Here is a 20,068-nt window from a genome sequence, read left to right on the forward strand (position 1 = left end):
GCACCCTAGCTGTCAAAGCAATAACCTCACTCTCCATTTTGATAAAAAAAATTCTATCACGTTACAGCTGCTCAACCCCAAGGAATCTTACACAGCTAGACTGACAATAATTTCCTTCTCATTACACAGCACCCAGTCTAAGATGTCCTGTTCCAGTTAGCTCTTCCAAATATAGGTCAAGAAAACCATCCTGTACACACTCCAGGAATTCCTCCTCTAAGACACTATGGCTAATGTGATTTGCCCATTCTTTGTGCAGGTTAAACTCACCCATGATCATTGATATTCCCTTATCACAGGCATCTATAATTTCCTGTTTAATGCCATTCCCAACATCACCACTGCAGTTTGGATGTCCAAGTATAAGATACTCATAGATGTTTTTTGCCTTGATTTTTCTCAACTCTACCCATATACAGACTCCACGTTGTCAGAGCTAATATCCTTTCTCAATATTGAGTTAATTTCCTCTTTGACCAGCAATGCCACTCCACCACCTGTTCCTTTTTGCCCGTCCTTCCTAAACACTGAATATCCGGGGATATTCAGTTCCTATCCCTGGTTGCCTTGCAGCCATGTCCTCCGTAATCCCAATTATATCGTATCCATTTACATCTATCTGAGCGATTAGTTCATTCACTGTATTGCAAATGCTCCGCAAGATTAAGGCACAAAGCCTTTAATCCTATCTTTTTAACATCGTTTGTCTTGCTCTTATTTTTCTCAATAGCTCAGTTTGAATTTTGTCCTTGGTTTCTCTGTCTATAACTTTTCTTATTCCCTTTTCTACCTTTTGTTTTTGTCCTTGCTCCCATCCATCTCTCACTCTTTACATAGGTTTCTATCCCCCTGGCATAATAGTTTAAAACCTCCCCAACCACTCTAGCAAACACTCTACCAGGATATATATCCCAGTCCTGCCCAGCTGTAACCCGTCCAATTTGTACAGCTCCCACCACCTCCAGAACCAGTACCAATGCCCCAAGAATCTGAAACCCTCCCCCAACACCATCTTTTCAGACATATATTCAACGGCTGTATTGTCAGTTCTGTTCTGACTAGCATGTTACACAGGTAATAATACTGAGATCATTACCTTTGAGGCCCGATTCCTTAACTTTCTTCCTAGCTCCATGTATTCTGCCTTTAGGACCTCATTCCTTTTTTCGCCTGATGTGTATATATATTGTATACACACACATTTATACTGATGTGTACCAAGACCACCAGCTGTTCACCCTCTCCCTCCAGAATGTTCTGCACCCACTCCAAGACATCCTTGACCCTAGCATCAGGGAGGCAATATACCACCTTGGAGTCTTGTTTGCAGCCACAGAAATGCCTGTCTGCTTCCCTTACAATTGAGTCCCCTATAACTATTGCCCTGGCACACATTTTAATTCCTCCACTCTGCAGAAGAACCAACCATGATGTAAAGAGTTTGGCTGCTGCTGCTTTCCCCTGAGAGGTCATTCCCCTCAACAGTATCCAAAATGGTGTATCTGCTTTGTAGGGAAATGACCTCAGGAGATTCCTGCACTACCTGCCTATCTCTCTTGTTCTGTCTGGTGGTCATCCATTCCCTTCCTGCCTTCAGAGTCTGAGCCTGTGATGTGACCACCTCCTCTCTATACATGCTATCCACGATATTCTCAGCCTCACGGGCACTCCACAGCATCCCCAGCCGCCGCTCCAGCTCTGAAATTCAAGCTTCCAGAAGCTGTAACTAGAGATAGTTCCTGTACACATGCTGATCCGAGGGGCTGGAACTATCCCCAGCTTCCACATGGAACAAAAGGATCAAACCAGGACTTTGAGCTCACCTGCCATGGTTTACTTGTTTAAACAATACCTTGGAGAGTAGTTATATTAGATTAAATCAAAGCCAAGCAACTGATAGTCAACCACATTACTGTCGACATGTTTTTGAGAAATCAAGTTTGGAATTCTAAGCAAGTAATATATGCTGAGGGTATTTGACAAGGTACCACAATGAAAATTATTGCAAAAATTTTTAAAATCATAGCGTACAGAACCGTATACAATCATGGATAGAAGATTGGCTCGCTAATAGGAAGCAGAACGTAGGCATAAATGGGTGTTTTTCAAACTGGCAAGATATAAAAGGGTGGTATGCCACAAGGTTCAGAGTTGGGACTTCAACTGTTTACAACTTATACGGAAGACCTGGATGAAGTTACGGACTAAAATTGCTGATGACAGGTACGTTATTAACAGGACATAAAGATGACGCACAATAAGTATAGATAGGTTAAGTAAGTGGGTAAAGATGTAGCCAAAGAGAGTGTAAAGGTGGAAAAACATGACATTGCCCATTTCAACAGAAAGAATTAGAAAACATATTATCTAAATGGTGAGATATTGCAGAGTTCGGACAGGCACAGATCTGGATGCACTAACATATGAATTATAAAAGGTAAGTACGCAGGTACAGCAACTAATTAGGAAGGCTAACAGAATGTTATCATTTGTTGCAAGGGGAAGTAGAGAGGTTATGCTTCAATTATAAACGGCACTGGTGAGATCACAACTGAAGTACTGGAACACAGTCTTGGTCATTTTATTTAAGGAAGGATGTAATTGCATTAGTAGGTAATTCAAAGAAGGTTTACAAGATTAATGTCTGGAATAAGAAGGTTCTCTTATGATGGAAGATTAGACGAGCTAGGTTTGCACCCACTACAGCTTAGAAGAGTAAGAGCTAACTTGGTTGCAAGATCCTGAAGGTCTTAACAGGGTAGATATATACAGAATGTTTCTTCTTATGCAAAAACCTAGAATGAAGGTCAGCCACTTAAAAGAAGATGAGGAAATTATCTTCTCTCAGAGGGTTGTGCATCTTTGGAACTCCATTTATAAAAAGGTGAAGGAAGCAGAGTCTTTGAATATTTTTTTGGACAGAGGTATATACATCCTTGCTTAGAAAGGGGTCAAAGGGTTGTTGGGGAAGGCTACAATGTAAACATGAGGTTACAATCAAATCAACTAAAATTTTATTAAATAACAGACCAGGCCCTTGCAACTAAATGGCCTACTTCTGCTTCTAATTTATATATTTTTTGTTAGCAAGTGCATGTACAGTGTGCAATGGTAAAAGGATAGGATTTCAGGTGGCTACTGTAATGACAGTAACAAGGTCAGGTTCTGGTCACTCTGAGAGATGGCTCGGAGGAAGGTGGACCTGAGTCAAATTCTCTGCACATGTAAATAAAGGGTGACTTGGTGGCAGGATACCAGCCTCTGTGGAGTTATTTCAGCAGCGAGAGAGAGATTAATGACATAACCAAACAAAAGCGCATACTAGCTGAAACCTAACTGGACTTCAAACAGACACAACAACTCGCTTTATCATTTGAAAATGTAGCAAGTGGAGCATGTGAGTTACAGGATATGCTGATGGATGTGTAGTCGCCAGGCTGACTAAGGTTGGGAAACACTGCTTGAGTGAAGGCAATTGCACTGCCTCACTCAGGACAAATCCCGAACAGAGGGACTCTCGGTCAACCCACGGCAAAACCCCAAACCAAAGGCAAGCGTCAGCCAAATGGTTAACATTTTCTTCAGGACCTGGTCTGGCTAGCCATTGTAGTTGCTGCCGGCATGCAGACTCGAGATAGCAAAACAGGCCCATTAGGCCTGAATTGAGTAAGAGAACTCAGAGGCCGGTGTCCAGGAGAGTGCACACCCTGGAAAACTGACCCACATCTGGCTTGAAGGAGTTAAATTGCTTAGCAACATCCAAATCATTGAAACCAGCATGGCTATATGAGTAGAACCAGTCCTTAACAAAATTCGCTCTGGAATCAATCTCTCAAGTTTGCCTAAGACCTCAGCTGGACCAAGAACCTATACTGGGGAACTTATGCAGATTAAGGGTACAAATTCAGTTCTGGTCTCGTATGTGAAGCAGCTGGGTCAGTTACCAGTAATTATAGTAAAAGACTCAGGCCTAAATCTGATGGGGCAAAACTGGTCAAGAAAGATTCAAGTGGATGGGCTCAACTTTTCTGGATTAGACAATGGCTGCCTGAGTGAAGTCCTAGATAAATACCTGGAGGTTTTTCAGGAAGGTCTAGGGACTATCAAAGGAAGCCAGGCCACCTTGCATGTTGACCAGGAAGTATTTCCATGATTCTGGAGGTCCACCGAGTGCAATTTGCCTTACATGCAAAAGTAGAGGCAGAAATAAGGCAGCACGGTCAACTCGAGGTCAGGTCCCATGACATACAAAGTTCAGGGAGGGGAGGCAATCCTGATCGAGCACGTGGACTACATGATATCTGTAAACGCAGGAACACAGCTGATGCAAAACATACCCAGAACAGCCAGAAAGGCTGTCGGAGCCCGTGGGCTCTTCCCCTCCATCTAGCAACAAAGAAACTTCGGAGTCTGACATGGACACAGTGGGATATAGCAGCATCGACACCTTTACTGCCTGAAGAGGAGGATGAATGTCTTCTGAGATTCTCTGGGCACAAGAAGCGGGCTACAATCCAGGACACGCCATCCCTTTCCAAGGCTGAGTCGGAGGAACTGGACATGGTGTGCAAATGCTCCAGGATGGGCTACAAGGAAAAGACCAGGCCTATGCCTTTGGGCATAGAGGAGAGGGATGTAGTGATTGTAATGGGCTCAGCTAGGTGGGCTTCATTGAATATGACTTCCCTGATTGGGGCTGTTAACTTGGTCCAATCAAGGAGCTGTGGCTGACAGGTATCAACAGGTGAGTCGGAGGTTCTGGTCACTGAGAGCTGACTCTGTGGAGACTGGACCAGTATCAGGTACTGAGCACATGGAAATAAAGGATAATTTGGTGACAGGATATCAGCCTCTGTGGAGTTATTGCAGCTTTGATTTCTAGAGCAAGAGTAAATACAAATAAATCGCAATGAAGTGACTAATATCCTTCTTAGGAGTCTTACTGAAAATGTAAAGAACGCATTACATAACTTCAAGGAAAATCTAGGGCCCCAAGAAGGGAAACAATGTTATAGCTGGACAGTGTAACCTTATTTTCTCCTATTTTTAATCTGCAAAATGAAGGTTTAAGTAACCTATTCTGTGAGCCATGAGACCACTGAAGAATAAACAAATTCCTGGTGTGTTGAACTGCATTATAATGGACTTCTACCACTTAAAAGGTGATCCACAGAAGTAACGCAGTTGGAAACAGTGAAAACGTAAAAAGAATGAGTGCACCATTATGGGCAGTTATAAACTGATTTAGGTTATAATTTTTTTTTACAGAAAGCCGTATGGAAGCACCACTCACAATGGCAGAAACAAGCACTGCAATAAAGGTTAACAGGAAAACCTGAAGTAGAAATTTTCAAAAACGTACCATTTTCTGTATTGGACTAAAGGGAACTATTTATAACGTTCCTGAAAAAATAGTTAGCATTCCAATCATAAATAAACACAGAAATGACACACGATGCATTTCAGCTAGAAGATACACTGTTTTAATCTCTAATTTTGGCAAACAAGACAAAGTCATCAATATGATTTATGAACTATCGATCATCATGTACTTTCTTGCCAAGCACAGCGACATACAGCAAACTTTATTTTAACCAATACCTTATCAACTGGCACTCTAGATAAACATACACCTCAAACACCATGACCTCTAAGTATTAATGATGCAAATAAAGTACGACAGTGCATTACGTTTCTATTACTTACAGCGTGTTTTTACATCGATTTTCAGAGGTGTGTTGATGTTTTTACATAGACTTTTAGAGAAACGTTGATGTCTCGAACCTTCATTCGGTCAGGGTTTACCGCAGTTATGCATATTTCATGATTATCCTGAAATCTGATCAACTGACTCACTCCTGATCACATAGGTGCCAGTTAATAAAAGGTTTGCTGCATCAGTGTCAGCATGGAAGAGGATTAAATATTTGTCAAAACTATTGGTTATGAAAAGTTACTACAATTCACAACACTGCCCTTTATGAGCCAAACTGACTTGTTTATAATCTATAAATCTACCAACCTGTGTTACTCAACGGTGCTGTTGCTTGCTCGACAGGTGGCTTCTCAAAGGTTCTCTCAGTAGTTCCTTGCTCATGCCTTCTAACATCACCACCTTGGTTTTCATACTGATTGAGGGAGTTCTGATCTCCACCGTAACTGGTTTCTCGAACACTGGGCACATCACCTGAAAGTGTATGAAAACAAATCAGAATGAAAAGATGCAGACAAGCAGCATTATTTGTGCTATGTCGCATTTCATACTAACTCTTTTGATAATTTTCAGGACAACTGAGGCTAGTGGAATATCAATACTAGTCCCCTATATGTTCACCTTAAAAGTCACTGGGCTGAATTTTTGCAGATTTGAAAATACTTCACAGACCTTTAAAGATGGTGACCTAGATGTGGAAGTCCTGTTCCCTTTCTTTCAGACCCAATATTGACATTTAAAGATGGTGACCTAGATGTGGAAGTCCTGCTCCTTTTCTTTCAGATCCAATTTTGGCAAATGAGAGAAGCAGATGGAATGTCATTCACATGAGGTAAACCCAAACTCAGCAGGGTCCTTTGGAACTTAATGTGGTGTTCCAGTGGACCACATTTTGACTGTTTTAAGAGCCTTAAAGCGTAGCAAGCGTGTCACAGAATAACAGTGTACATGCAAATGTTCTTGAAGGGTGGATAAGGTTTCATAAATTTCAAAAACTGAAGATTTCAACCCTAATATCTGCGTGACTGCTTTGATTGGCAGTTGTCTGATATTGGTTAAAAAAATTACCATCTGATCTTGCACTTTTAATAGTGTTCTTTGCTAATATTTTGCGAGGGATGCTCTTATGTATTTTATATACCACGATGGAGTTTCAAAAGGTACAATTAAGTTTGTTTTTCAGACTGATTGAACATTTTAACAAGTTTAAATGCTTTGATTGAAAGTTTATTCCATCTACCAGTATCAAGGGTTTATCAACTAGTGCTGTGAAAGATTGTCAGGGCTTTCTTTCCCATCTCCATAAGACTGTTGAAGTCTACCCATGGTAGTTAAGTGAGTGGCTACAGAGATTGCGCTGAGGTATAAAGGGTCACAAGAGGACATCAGGGGCGGGAGACAGTGAACCTAACAGCTTGTGAAACAAGTCCTCTAACGGGTCCACTCCAGCACTCAGTGGCTTCCCAGGTTGGCAGGCCTAATTCAATCCTGCCTCTTCCTCCCCAGAACAAATAGGACCCCTCTAGTCCCAATACAGGTCAGCTGAGTTGACAAATTTTGTGATTCAAATTTGCTGCCATAGTAGCAAAAATCCAGCCCCAGCAATTGGCAGAGGTGTTCCAATTTTAAGAGAAAGCTCAAATGTAAATTTTGTACATTCACACTGCAGACTTAATAATTTGCAAATTTACAAAAGAACCTGGCAAAGTACTGTAACAATTATCCCAACGCACCCAAGGACCACTGATTTTGACCAAACTCAAACTTCTGATCAAATGTCGATCACAGAAACAAATGCAGCACAAATTGCATGCAGGCTGTAACTATATTACTGATGGTAAATATGGCCTATTTGAACTGGACTGAAACAAGAGAGATTCACACAGCTGCCAAAAACAATTATTAGCACTTCTGCGAACAAACTGATTCTTTGGATTGCCCTGCAACAATTTACTATACCCTTCTATTTTGTATATTGTATGTAATACAGTGTATTATAAATCATCACCTGCATCGTATAGAATTTGTAAATCAAGTTTCAGGATTGCATGATATCCCAGGCAGCTTTACAGCTAATTAAGTGTCATTAGTGTAAATGCAGCTGCTGTTATAATGTAAGAAATTCTGCAGTCAATTTACAGACAGCAAGGTTCTAGAAAATGCAGTGAAATGAATGAATAAACAATCCATATTCACGATTAAATCAAAATACTGCAGATGCTGGAAATAAAAACAGAATGTGGAGAAACTCAGGACAGAAAGGGTCTCGGCCCAAAAAGTCAGCTTTTGCGCACCAGCTCCACACTTTGTTATCACAGAAAGAGAGTTCATGTTTTAAGTCCACTGTGACTCTTCTTCAGAACCAACGAAACATCAAATCTGTTTCTCTCTCCACATTTGCTGCCAGATCTGCTGAGGTTCATCAGCACAATTTGTAGCAGTAATGTTGATGGATGTATATTCACTGGTTAGGACACTAGGGAGAATTTTTCTGCTGGTCTTTGAGTGGGACGTACAGCTTCGACATATGAGGTTTTATTGGAAAGATGCAACCTCTGACAGTGGACAAATCCCTCAGAACTGCACAAGTTTTTATGGTACACATGCAACAGAAGCTTAAAAATTTTTGGAAGTGGCTTTGATTAAGTTTGAAAAACAAGGTACACTTATAACTTATGAGTTCTGTTGATTTAATTACAATATCAAATTAAGTCAACAGCATGCCTATGGGTAAAGGACAACAGGGGAAACCTTTACTTTACCTCACAGGGAAACATAAGAGTTAGGAGCTGGAATTGACTAATTGGCCCTTTAAGCCTACTCCACATGCAGGATGATCACAGATAACCTCTCCCATACACCTAGATTCCCCACATGACTGAAAACATCTCTCTCTGCCTTAAATACACTCAATGGTGGAACATCTACAACTTTGAGGTGGAAAAGAACCATACAGCACTCCCTATTTTATACCTCTATCTTTCCTTTACCACCATTAGCTGTCCCAGACAATAAGGATTTTTGCTTCAAATAGCTTTCCAGATGATGAATCCAGATACTCACCACCCTGAAAATATTTTTTTTTTTGAAAATATTTCTCTGCAACCTCCCTCTGACCAGCCTCTTTAATCCTGTATCATCAGGTTAGCAATGAGTCTGCAAAGGACAATTGGTCCTTCCATTTCATAAAACCCAATTAAATCTTACTAAGTGTGCATATTGTACCAAAAAAAACCCCAGCACATTTAACCTTCCCTCAAAAACTATAATTTTCTATTCCTAGCACAATCATCTATAAATCTCCATGGTACCCACTCTAACACTATCAGATGCTTCTTGTAAAATGGTGAGCGGAACTGAATATAATCCTGTAACTTTGGCAGAACTGGTATTTTATACAACTCTTACATAACAGCTCCACTCATATTCTATGCCTTGGCTCGTAACAGAATGTTTCTTGTACACCTTCTGAGCCACTTTATCTACCTGTCTGGTTATCTTTAAGCAACTGTGGATATCAATTCAGAGATCGCTTGCATTCTTCTCTAACACCAACCGTAAGGTTTTTTTTTGCATAATCATCAGAATCTTAAACATAATGGCCATAAAGAGATTGTGCAACAGAAACCAAGAGACGTAGCACTGAGCTCTGAAAGACAGCTATCTTTCAGTAACACAAACTCACATGAATATTACCCTTTGCTTTCTATCAACAAGCCAAATTTATGTCTAACTCCCCTGACAAAATCTTTACTAAAATCTGTTCTGGCTACACAACCTCATTGATTCTCATTATTTCCTGCACAATTCCATCAAGTAAATCAGACATGACCTTCTCTTAACAAACACACACTGAGTGTCATTGACTAAACCGCGCTTCTCTGAACAAAAATCAATACTGATTCTCAAGAATAGGTGGCCCAGCAGGGGTGTAGATAGAGTGTATAGGAAGGACATATTGCCCTTAGGTTGACTGATATGCATTATATTGCTATGGCTACTCTTTTCTCTCTTAAACAAGGTACGATGGAAAGCAATCAAACCAAATATAGAAACAGTTCCTGCACAGATATAAAAGGAATTTTTAAAAATAGTATAAATAATAGGGTAGCAGAGAGGCACAGGAGATGTTCATATATACAAAAACAAGTGTCAGTGAGGCAAGAAAAATAATAAGGAGTGAATGGGGGAGGGGACACACGCACACACAAAATGTGTGGAGGCAGAAATGTAATACAAATAGAAAATCCAAGCAAATCAGAGTGACCCTACCAACTTCACATTACTGGAAGTCAGATTTTCCTGCAGGCTGTCCCTCTCAATTTTATTCCTTTCCAAATGCCTGCTTATCTGAAAAGATGAAGCATGAAAGATATATCAAAATAAGTGTAATCATGGAGAGGGAAAAGCACAAGGACGGCAAAAAAGTATAAGCTAGAAAAAAATGTGTATTTAAGATAGGAGGATCAGATAAACCATAGTGAATCTTCCACCATCAGATTCCTGGCACCAGCCTCAACATTAACAGTTACTGAAGCAATGATAATCAGACTTGCACTAATCAGATGTAATACAGAAGGGTTTTGAGGTTCTCCTTAACTATAAAGACTGCTTAACATTTAGCATTAAGTTTCAACTGACTCACTGAATTGTAACACCCTTCTGCAAGCCAGAAGGTTAGGGTTCAACCACCATGCAAAATGTCAGCATATAATCAAGGACCACACTCTAGTTCAGTATGGAAGAGGTGGTGCACTGTCAGAGATGTGATCCTTCAGATAAAATACTAAACTGAAACTTTGTTTTCCCATTTAAATGGACTGAAAAATCCACAGCACTTTAAAGTAATCCTCAAGCATCAGCATATCCATACATCTGTGGGTCCTGGTACATTGCTGCACCATTGGGTGTTCCTGTCTTTTATTTGAAATGTCAAATCTATATTTACCTGTGAAAAATGATACTATTCAGAGGAGATTGGTCATTATTCTCATGTTAATGATAAATCTTCAACTAATAGCAATAATACTGTGATTGTTGGATTTTGTGGTTTACCAACTCGTCAAGTGACTACACATCACAAATAGTTTATCAGCCATACAGGCACTAATAGGAAGCAGTATAAAGTTACAATCACGTTCTCATAAGCATGAAATACTCAGGACCATCTGGTCCTGCAATCTAACCTATATTCACTTTAGCCTATGAATGGAAGGCAAGTGTAAAGCAGTAAACATCCAGGTCAGAACAAGACATTGCAAAAGAAATGAATGAGGGCTCACACCTATTTTAGCAATAATAGTGAGTACAAGGGGCCACATTTTCATGGAGTTCAGAGACCTTTAAAATAGCAGGAAGAACCCAGATGCTGAGCTGAGAAATTTCCCTAATGGAAATGTTTTAGTAGTGAAAATCCAGACCAAAACATCCCTTAAATGCACCTATTAAGCTGCTCAGAACAAAAATAGTGGAGTTATGTGAACAAGATGCTGATCCACAGATACTGCATAAATCTGCAAGGCTGGAGAACAGAACTAAAATGGGAAAGTCACCCTCTGAACATGCCTGGTTCACACCAAATTGTGCAGTGTTGTCAAATGAATTTGGGCCTCCTGGTCATCAAAGAATTCGCACTGAAAATGCAATATCTAAAGCCAAATCCTGATGAGTTAGCATTAAAACGTCACTATTTATCTATTTAATAGAAAATTACTTAGAATTCTTTTATGGTTGCATTAATCTTATATAACTGGCCTTCAAATAAAAGGCAGCCATATTTAGTTTCCACCCAATTTATTACTCTTGAATACAAGAACACCCATTTATTCCCCTCAGTACATCCTCCTACTATCTTGGCCTTAGTTACAATTTTTAAGTTATAAACCTCAATATCCAAAATGAAAGATCACATCCAATTGTTAAGTAATAAGAATCGACAGCAAAAGCCACAATAGCTAACTGAACATACAAGTCCTGGATCTAGCTGAATGCCATCCAATAAATTCACCTCACGTTTAGTGACTAATTGAGTGTTATATAATCTGTGATTACTAGTCCGTGGGGGGGGGGTCCTTTAACCCAAGGAATTTGGGAACCATTCATTTTATTCAACTGAAAGCTGCCAAAAAATGAGACCACAAATCACATCAACGCCTTTCTGAACACAACGTCCCTCCAATGCAGGGATCAGCTTTTTCACTGTAAGTAATAGGTGAGCAGTTGTCAAACTGAAATTTGGTTTAATATCTTGAATTTAAGTCATAACTTCAAAAACCGCAACAGGAAAAATCAAATAAGTTCATAGAAACCTCCTCACAGTGCAGTGAATATTAATCAGTTGGAAGTAATTGCCTTACATAACTGCTAATTATCGCAAGCAAGAAGCTGAGTCTGCAATTGCAAACTGGGCATGGTTCAAAGGCGTATAAAACTAAAACAACATTTTCTGGCATACCTGAGTAGTTGTAAATGGAACGTAAAGGTTGGTGACACAAAGGCTGGCTTGCAACTTAATGTGTTAAAAAACAAGGTTGATATAAATAATTTAAACTCAGATATGGTACAGCAATATGTATATCTAGACTGTGGTTTACAGACCTTGAGACTGTTTAGAGCAAACACGTACAGTCGTGGTCAAGATTCTCCCCATTACAAAGTCATTGATCTAGACTGTGAATTGGAGGCAGTCACTCATCGAAAGAAGAAGTACTTGCACAATTCAATCCAGACCTTGGACACACACTGTAAGAGATGCAGACTAGATTGCGGCTGATAGTGTCCCACTTAAGTGTGAGCTGATATGATAGAAAATGAGAATCTGTGGAAGATAATCATCCTACCCTACAGAGTACTATCTACCCATGAGAGTAAGGATAAATAAGGATAACTTTCATACTTCCACTGTACAAAAGACTGGGTGGGTTGAGCAGGCGGGAAGAGAGAAGAGAGGGAGAGTTGTAAAGGTTTCAGAATTAGGAGGACAGACTTATACCAGTAGGAGTGACAGTCCTACACGGATATACTGTTTATCAGCAGCCAGGGTGGGACATATCCTGAATGGGCTTGAAAGGGTTTTGGAGAATGGACAATGACTCATATCCATGCTGGGACCAACAACACACAACAGTAGGCAAGAAGAGTTGGACAAAATAACTTAATAAAGCAGACATAATTGCCTGAATCATGGTGTAGGGAGAAGTAGATACAGGCAAACAGACATAGGCCCTGCCTTCACTGCACCCCACCTGTGGTAAGCATAGATATTTTTAAACCAACCTGTTCAGAGAAGTCGCAGGCGGGACTTGAACCAGGACCTTCTGCACAGAGGCAGGGACATTACCACTACACCACGAGAGTCCTCACCAGACATTATATGACTCATCTCTATGGCAGATGGAACTTGAACCGAAAGGTAGGAATAGTACCACTGTGCCACAAGACCTATGCTTCTTTGTTGTAACCACATTTGATATATATGTATTTTTATCAATCTGTTCAGATCTATTAATACACATATATGGAGTAAGTGGGACTTGACCCCAGGCTTCCTGCCTCAGAATGACAGGGACATTGTTCCATTGTGTCACAATAGCCCCTCTTGGCAAGTATATGCCTCCCTAGGCAAAGGGAGCAGAACTGTACATAATACTCCAGTTGCTGGTTATTCAACTGAAAGCTGCCAAAAAATCAGCAACAATATATTCCAACACCAACAACGGGCAGGCCACATTCTATTTCACAAAAATTCACATTTAGCTGAAGGGCAAGACTTGCACACTAATACTTCGTTTAGATTCTACCAATTTCCCACACCAACCCATCTGACAATATTTGCAAGTATGTAGATGATACAAAGCTTAGTGGAATTTGTGGGTTTTGAGAAAGTTGCAAAAAGAGTTCAAGGGGATTCAGGAATCCTCTTGTGGTACAACGGTAATGTCCCTACCCACAGATTGGGAAGCCCCGTTGGAAGTCCCACCTGCTCAAGAGATGTGTAATAATCTCTCTGAACCAGGTGATTGGAAAAACACATTGAGTTGAATGATCAAGAGTACGACAAATGGAATATAACGTTGGTATGTGTGAAGTTCTACTTTGGTAGGAGGAACAAAGGTGCAAAGTATTTTTATAAATGATAAGAGGTGTCTTTGTTCATAAGTCACTGAAAGCTCGCATGCATATCCAGAAAGTAATTCAGATGGCAAAAATACATTATACTTTATCATAAGATTTGAGGACAGAGCAATGTTGTCTTACTTCAGTTGATAGAGCACTAGTGAAACCTCATCTGGAGTAGTGTGTACAGTTCTGGTCTCCTTGCTTTGATAGGCATGTACTTGCCATAGAGGGAGTGCAGTGGACATTCACCAAATTGAGACAGGGCCTGTATTCTCTGGAATTTAGAAGAATGAGATTCAGAAATTTAGAAGATTCTGAAAGGATGGACACTGTGTATGCAGAAAGTATGTTTTTCCTGGCTGTGGCATCTATAACCAGGGAAGAGTCTTGGAATAAAAGGTAAACTATTTAGAACTGAGATGGGAGAAACCTCTTTATTCAGAGGGTTTTGATTCTTAGGAATTTTCTACCTCAGAGGTCTACAGAAGCTCAATCATCAAGCAAGTTCAAGACAGAAATTTATAGCTTTCTAAATATTAAAAGCATCAAGGGATATGGGGATAGAACAGGAATATGCTGGTGAGGTAAATAATCAGTCATAATCTAGAATGGAGAAGCAGGGTTAAGTTACTGAAATGTCCTACTCCTGCTCCTCATTCCAATGACCTTGATAACAGCCTTGTCCCAAACATGGGCAGAAGAGTTGTATTCTAAAGATGGAATAAGACTAGAGTGACTGAACTTGACATGAAAGCTAGCATGTGACAAGGTGTGCCATTTAAAACCACAAATAAAAGTGAAATATTTGGGAATCAGAGAAACTCTCCATTAACTGGAGTCAAAACTAACAGAAAGGAAAATGGCTCTTAGCAAACAAAATCAATAATTTTAATCCTGGGATATTGCTGTAAGAATCTGTAAAGCAGTGTTCCAGGCCCAATAATCGTTAACTATTTCAGCAATTACCTTCTCTCAATCTCATACTTCAACATAGTGATTGTAAGGGGAGAAACATAAAAAATAGCTGCTTTGAAACGGAAGCAAAGCTGATTTCAATGTGATGAGCCTGAGACAGTTATCTGGGCAAAGAATTTAATGGATAAAAAGAAAATCAGCAGGTCAGTAGGTGATGTTCAATGATAGAATGTGATCCAGAACTAGTTCATATCTTGAGGGGCAAAAGCTCTATCTGCCAAAGGAAACCAGCCCGGTCAGAGAGACATGAGGCTAAAACAGGAAACACAGGTTTCAGTGGAGGGGTTTGATAAAACAGCAATGGATGAGAAAACAGATATCCAGAGCTATAAAAAGAGTGTTAAAAATAAATTTGTGAAGGATATATCAAGATTAACATCAATTTTACAATCAAGAAAATGAATTGCTGTAATAGACACTTTATCGTGTCTACGGGAAATGAGGGATACAAAGTTTGGATGGGGAACTGAGGTCGAGGCAGATCATCCAGGATTACACTGAAAGTTGAAGATAGCTCAACAGACTATATCGTCAACCCTCTAAGGGTTTTCAGGAGCAACATGGAACCCTTAATTTCCTTATTGTCACTAACATTACAAGTTTATTAACACTTGACTTGCATGAGTATTTAGTTACATTGAATATTACATTCAGCAATTTAAACAGCCCAAAAAAATTAATATTGGAGCAGGGACAGGGATTCTCAAAATTACACTGAGCGAAGTAATAGTCAATAAAACATGATGGTACTAAAGAATGATAAAACCTGAAGAATATGATTTCTAGACAAAGGTTTTATAAGAAGTGGGTAATATATCCTTTATTGGAGGCTTTAATTGCAAGGAATCCCTAAAAATAAAAAAAGTCCTCAAGAAAGACCTAAAGAAGTCATGAGATGGGAAGAGGTGAGGGAGGAAGAATTAAAAAGGACTAAAAACAAGAGATAAGTGAGATGCGGGGTTCCATATAGATCATCAAAATGTCATGACCAGGTACAGGAAGTAATCAGAGTCCAATGGAATGTCTACCTTTGAATTGAATGGACCACAATATAAGTGGACATAAGTTGTGATACAGCAATGCAGGGCCTTGTTTAGGCCACATCCGTGAGCAGTTCTAGGCAAACCTTAGGATATATTAGCCTTGGGAATTCAACTTCGATTTGCTGTAACAATCTCCAACTTCCAAGACTTAAATTAGAAAATGAGACCACCCAAACTAAGGCTGTATCCACTGCAATTACAAAAGAAAAGGGTGACTGGGCAGAAATTTTTAACATACTAAACAGAACAGTATTGGGTATATGCGGAGAAACTGTTTCTGCTGGTTAAGGAGTCCAGAACTTAAAAGCACAGTTTAAAAATTAGAACAAGGTCTTTCAGAAATGAATCACTCAGAGATAGTAAGAACTGCAGATGCTGGAGTCAGAGACAATGCAGCGTGCAGCTGGAGGAACACTGTAGATCAGGCAGCATCCAAGAAGCAGGAAAGTTGATGTTTTGGGTCTGAGCCAAAATGTCAACCTTCCTGCTCCTCTGAAGCTGCCTGACCTGCTGTGTTCCTTCAGTTCTACAACGCGTTGTCTCTTTCAGGAATGAAGTCAGGAAACAGTTTATTTTCTGCATCATCAACTATGCAATACAATTGTTAATTTTAAATGAGGTTTGTTATATTGTTAAGCCAGGATAATAAAAGGGGAGAAGGGTCAAAGGCAGGTATACAGATTAGTTATGAAAAGATGACACAGTCTTGGAGCTAAACTGCCTATTATTGTTCCTATAATTAAGGCTGTATCCTATTAACTATCTTCAGCATTTCCTCAAACAAATTTTTAGTTTGAACAACGTAGCATTCATTTCCTTGGACTGGCTGGCGTCACTTCACAGTCACAGGTTGGAAATCCAACTGCAGACTTGAACTTACAGTTTAGATGGACTGAAGTGATAACTGCCTAAAGATGACAAGTTAAACCAAGAACACTGTTTGAGAGTTCAGCGAGTGCAAACAAAAGACAAACAGCATTAAGTACAGCACAGTCCTGTTTAATTTTCTCAACCTCACCAGTGACAGATTACTGAGTCTGATCATTTATTCAATTGTTCAAATTGGCTGTCTCAAACTAGTGGTTTATGTACGTTGGAATCTCCTAATAAGTTGGGGCTGTTTTCCTTTTATCCCATTAACGATCTAGGTCCTGGAAGGTTTCTGTATGTCATCAGTTCATTTGGGGTGGTACAGCACTGCTGCCTCACAATGCCAGGGTCTCAAGTTTCATTCCAGCCTTAGGGGGCTGTCTGTGTGGGGTTTGCATACTCTTCCTGCATTTGCGCGGGTTTCCACCCAGTGTTCCGGTTTCCTCCCACAGTCTAAAAATGTGCAGATTAGGTGGATTGACCATGTTCAATTGTAGTGTTTCGGGATATGCAGGCTAGGTGAATTAGTGATGATAAATGTGGGATTATGTGGATAGAGTGGTTCTGGATGAGATGCTGGGAGGGACAGTGAAAACTCAATGGGCCAAATTGCCTCTATCTGCATTGTCAGGATTTGAGTATTTCATGCTTCACCTTGGCAACATTAACTCTGAGATTATCAAATGCAGTGTAGCACTGTCAATGTCTTTATGCTCACTGCAAAAAAGTGCAGCATGGGTTTCAAGCCTGAATTTCCAGAAAGTTCAGAAGTCTAACCTCTCCCCTCATGCAATTACTTGCCGAATCAAGACGATGACCATTGATTGTGCAGCTCTGTTAATTGATTTCTTTATTTCAGAAATTAATAGCTTAAGTGCCATGCATGGTCTCCTCAAAATTTAAGTATTCCATATGTTAAATATTACTTTTTTAAAATGCAATGCTTGTTAAAACAATGCACCTCAAGATGACTAAAACACAGAAAGTATTATTTTGCTGAAAAGGATGCCAATAAATCAAAGCTTAAATTCCTCAACCCAGCCAAATAGTTTCAAGGTAGTTGTGAGATTACATTTTGTTCAACAATTTGACCATAACCACTAGGGTAGGGAAGGCAGATTGGCTATAAGATTTCCTTGTCCACCAGCAGCAGTTTTTTTTTCCTACAACCTCTTCTGATTGAAGGAAAAGGCCTTGAAACTACCTCTGGCAGCCAGAAAGCTTCACAAATCCAAAGTTTTTTTACCTGAATGTAAACCTGATCAAAGTATAGCAACACTAGTTTTAATCCAACATTTTGGAAATAAAAACACAAAATACTGGAGAAATCCAGCAGCAGTTCTGAAGAAATCATACTGGATTCAGATCAACTGTCTCTCTCCAAAGATGCTGCCAAACCTAATGAGTTTCTCCTTCTTTAATTAAAATTCCAACAACCGCAGTATCTCGCATTTATTGAGTGAGAAATTCAGCAAGCTGGGCAGCATCTATCAGGGTGGAAACAGAGTTAACATTTCCAGTTCAATGTGACACTTCTTCAGAAATCACTAATCACAAGCCACCTCACCCCAACCTATCTGGATGCCAGAGTCAAATTTTAAAAACCTGCTGCTTTAAAATACTCTTTTATCAACAGGTTGCAAGTTTGTTCTCCTGATATCATTGTTATTTCCTGCACAAGAAGTTACATGCATACAAGTTGTTTTTATATAACGAAAAGTCCATGTAAATGCTTCAGAGGTATGTAAATGGACAAAACTGACACTGAGCAAAAAGAAACATTAAGACATGGGGGTGGTTAAGATTCATAAGGGACCCAAGGGGCAACTTTTTCACATGGAAGGTTTTGAGTGTATAAAATTTACTGCCAGAGTAAGTGGTTGAGGCTGGTACAATTAGAATATTTAAAAAGCATCCAGATGGGTATATGAATAGGAAGGATTGAGAGGGATATGGGCCTAATGCAAAGGAGGTTCACGAAAACAATCCCAGAAATGAAAGGCGTACCATTGGAGGAATGTTTTAAGACTCTGGGTCTACACTCAACAGAATTTAGAAGGATAAGGGGGTATCTAATTGAAAATTACAGAATACTGAACGGCCTAGACAGAGTGGATAGTGGGAAGACGTTTCCATTGGCAGGAGAGACTAGAACTCAAGGGCAAAGCTGAGAGCAAAGGTAAGGCCCTCTAGAACACAGATAAGGAGAAATTCCTTCAGCCAGAGAGTGGTGAATCTATGGAATTCATTGCTACAGAAGGTTGTACAGGCCAGATCATTGAATATAATTAAGACAGAAATAGATAGGTTCTTGATTGTCAAGGGTATCAAAGTTTACGGGAGGAAAGCAGGAGAATGGGAGAAACTTATCAACCATGACTGAATGGTGCAACAGACTCGATCGGCTGAATGGCCTAATTTCTGCTCCTACGTTTTACAGTCTATGGTCTAATAGATTAATTTAGGATATCTGGTAAGCAAAGATAGGTTGGACCAAAGGGTCTGTTTCCATGCTGTATATCTGTGTGACTCCAAGTGGAGAGCCAAAGAACTTTGCAGAGAGAATTGCACACTTCACAATCTTTTCAGTTGAAGATACAACGAGACCAACTGACTGGAGTGGTAGAATTACAGGAAACACAAGACCAAAATCAGAGGAACAGTGTGTTTAAGAAGTTGTCAAAGTGGAGGTTCCTTAAAAAAAATGAGGACAAGTTGCTCTAACTTTGCCACAACAGTTGCCAATTTCAACAAGAAGTAAGCTGTGAAACTCCATAATGTTTGATTGTCATGGACACTGCTGTCAGTTGACTGCACAATCGCAGGACTGAATGACCACATCATAGCATAGCTGACAGGTGCCACAATTCATCCAAAAGGGATGAATTAAATCAGTGAAGGACAGGAGCCAAAACTCTCTTTCAGATCCATAGGAACAGAAATTTCTGGAAAAGCTGAGCAGGTCTGGCAGCATCTGCAGAGTGAAATCAGAATTAATGTTTCAAGTCCAGCAATCCTTCCTCAGAACTACTTTTGTCCTTTTACAAAGTTCATCTGCTGCCTGTCTGATTACTTGATCCACCAGGTATACATGGCTTTGGGGAAGAGAGATTCTAGATGTGAGTTTGCTCGCTGAGTTGGAATATTAGTTTTCAGACATTTTGTCACCATTCTAGGTAACATCATCAGTGAGCCTCTGACAAAGCACTGGTGTTATGTCCTGCCTTCTATTTATCTGTTTAGGTTTCCTTGGGTTGGCGATGTCATTTCCTGCTCTTTTTCTCAGAGGATGGTAGATTGGCTCCAAATCAATGGACAAACATCAACAACTCCATTAACAAACACATTG

At 39.9% G+C, this 20,068-nt stretch overlaps 1 protein-coding gene across 1 annotated transcript in view; it reads right to left on the reverse strand.

The window, feature by feature from the left end:
- Positions 1-20,068, reverse strand: part of LOC125447681 (heterogeneous nuclear ribonucleoprotein U-like protein 1) — an 89,098-nt gene that overhangs the window by 61,216 nt on the left and 7,814 nt on the right. The window contains exon 2 of the mRNA XM_059640996.1: positions 6,023-6,187. Coding sequence (XP_059496979.1) covers positions 6,023-6,187 — 165 coding nt within the window. The remainder of the gene's footprint in view (positions 1-6,022; positions 6,188-20,068) is intronic.

Source organism: Stegostoma tigrinum, chromosome 39 (genome assembly GCF_030684315.1).
Source record: "Stegostoma tigrinum isolate sSteTig4 chromosome 39, sSteTig4.hap1, whole genome shotgun sequence".
Lineage (NCBI taxonomy): Eukaryota > Metazoa > Chordata > Chondrichthyes > Orectolobiformes > Stegostomatidae > Stegostoma > Stegostoma tigrinum.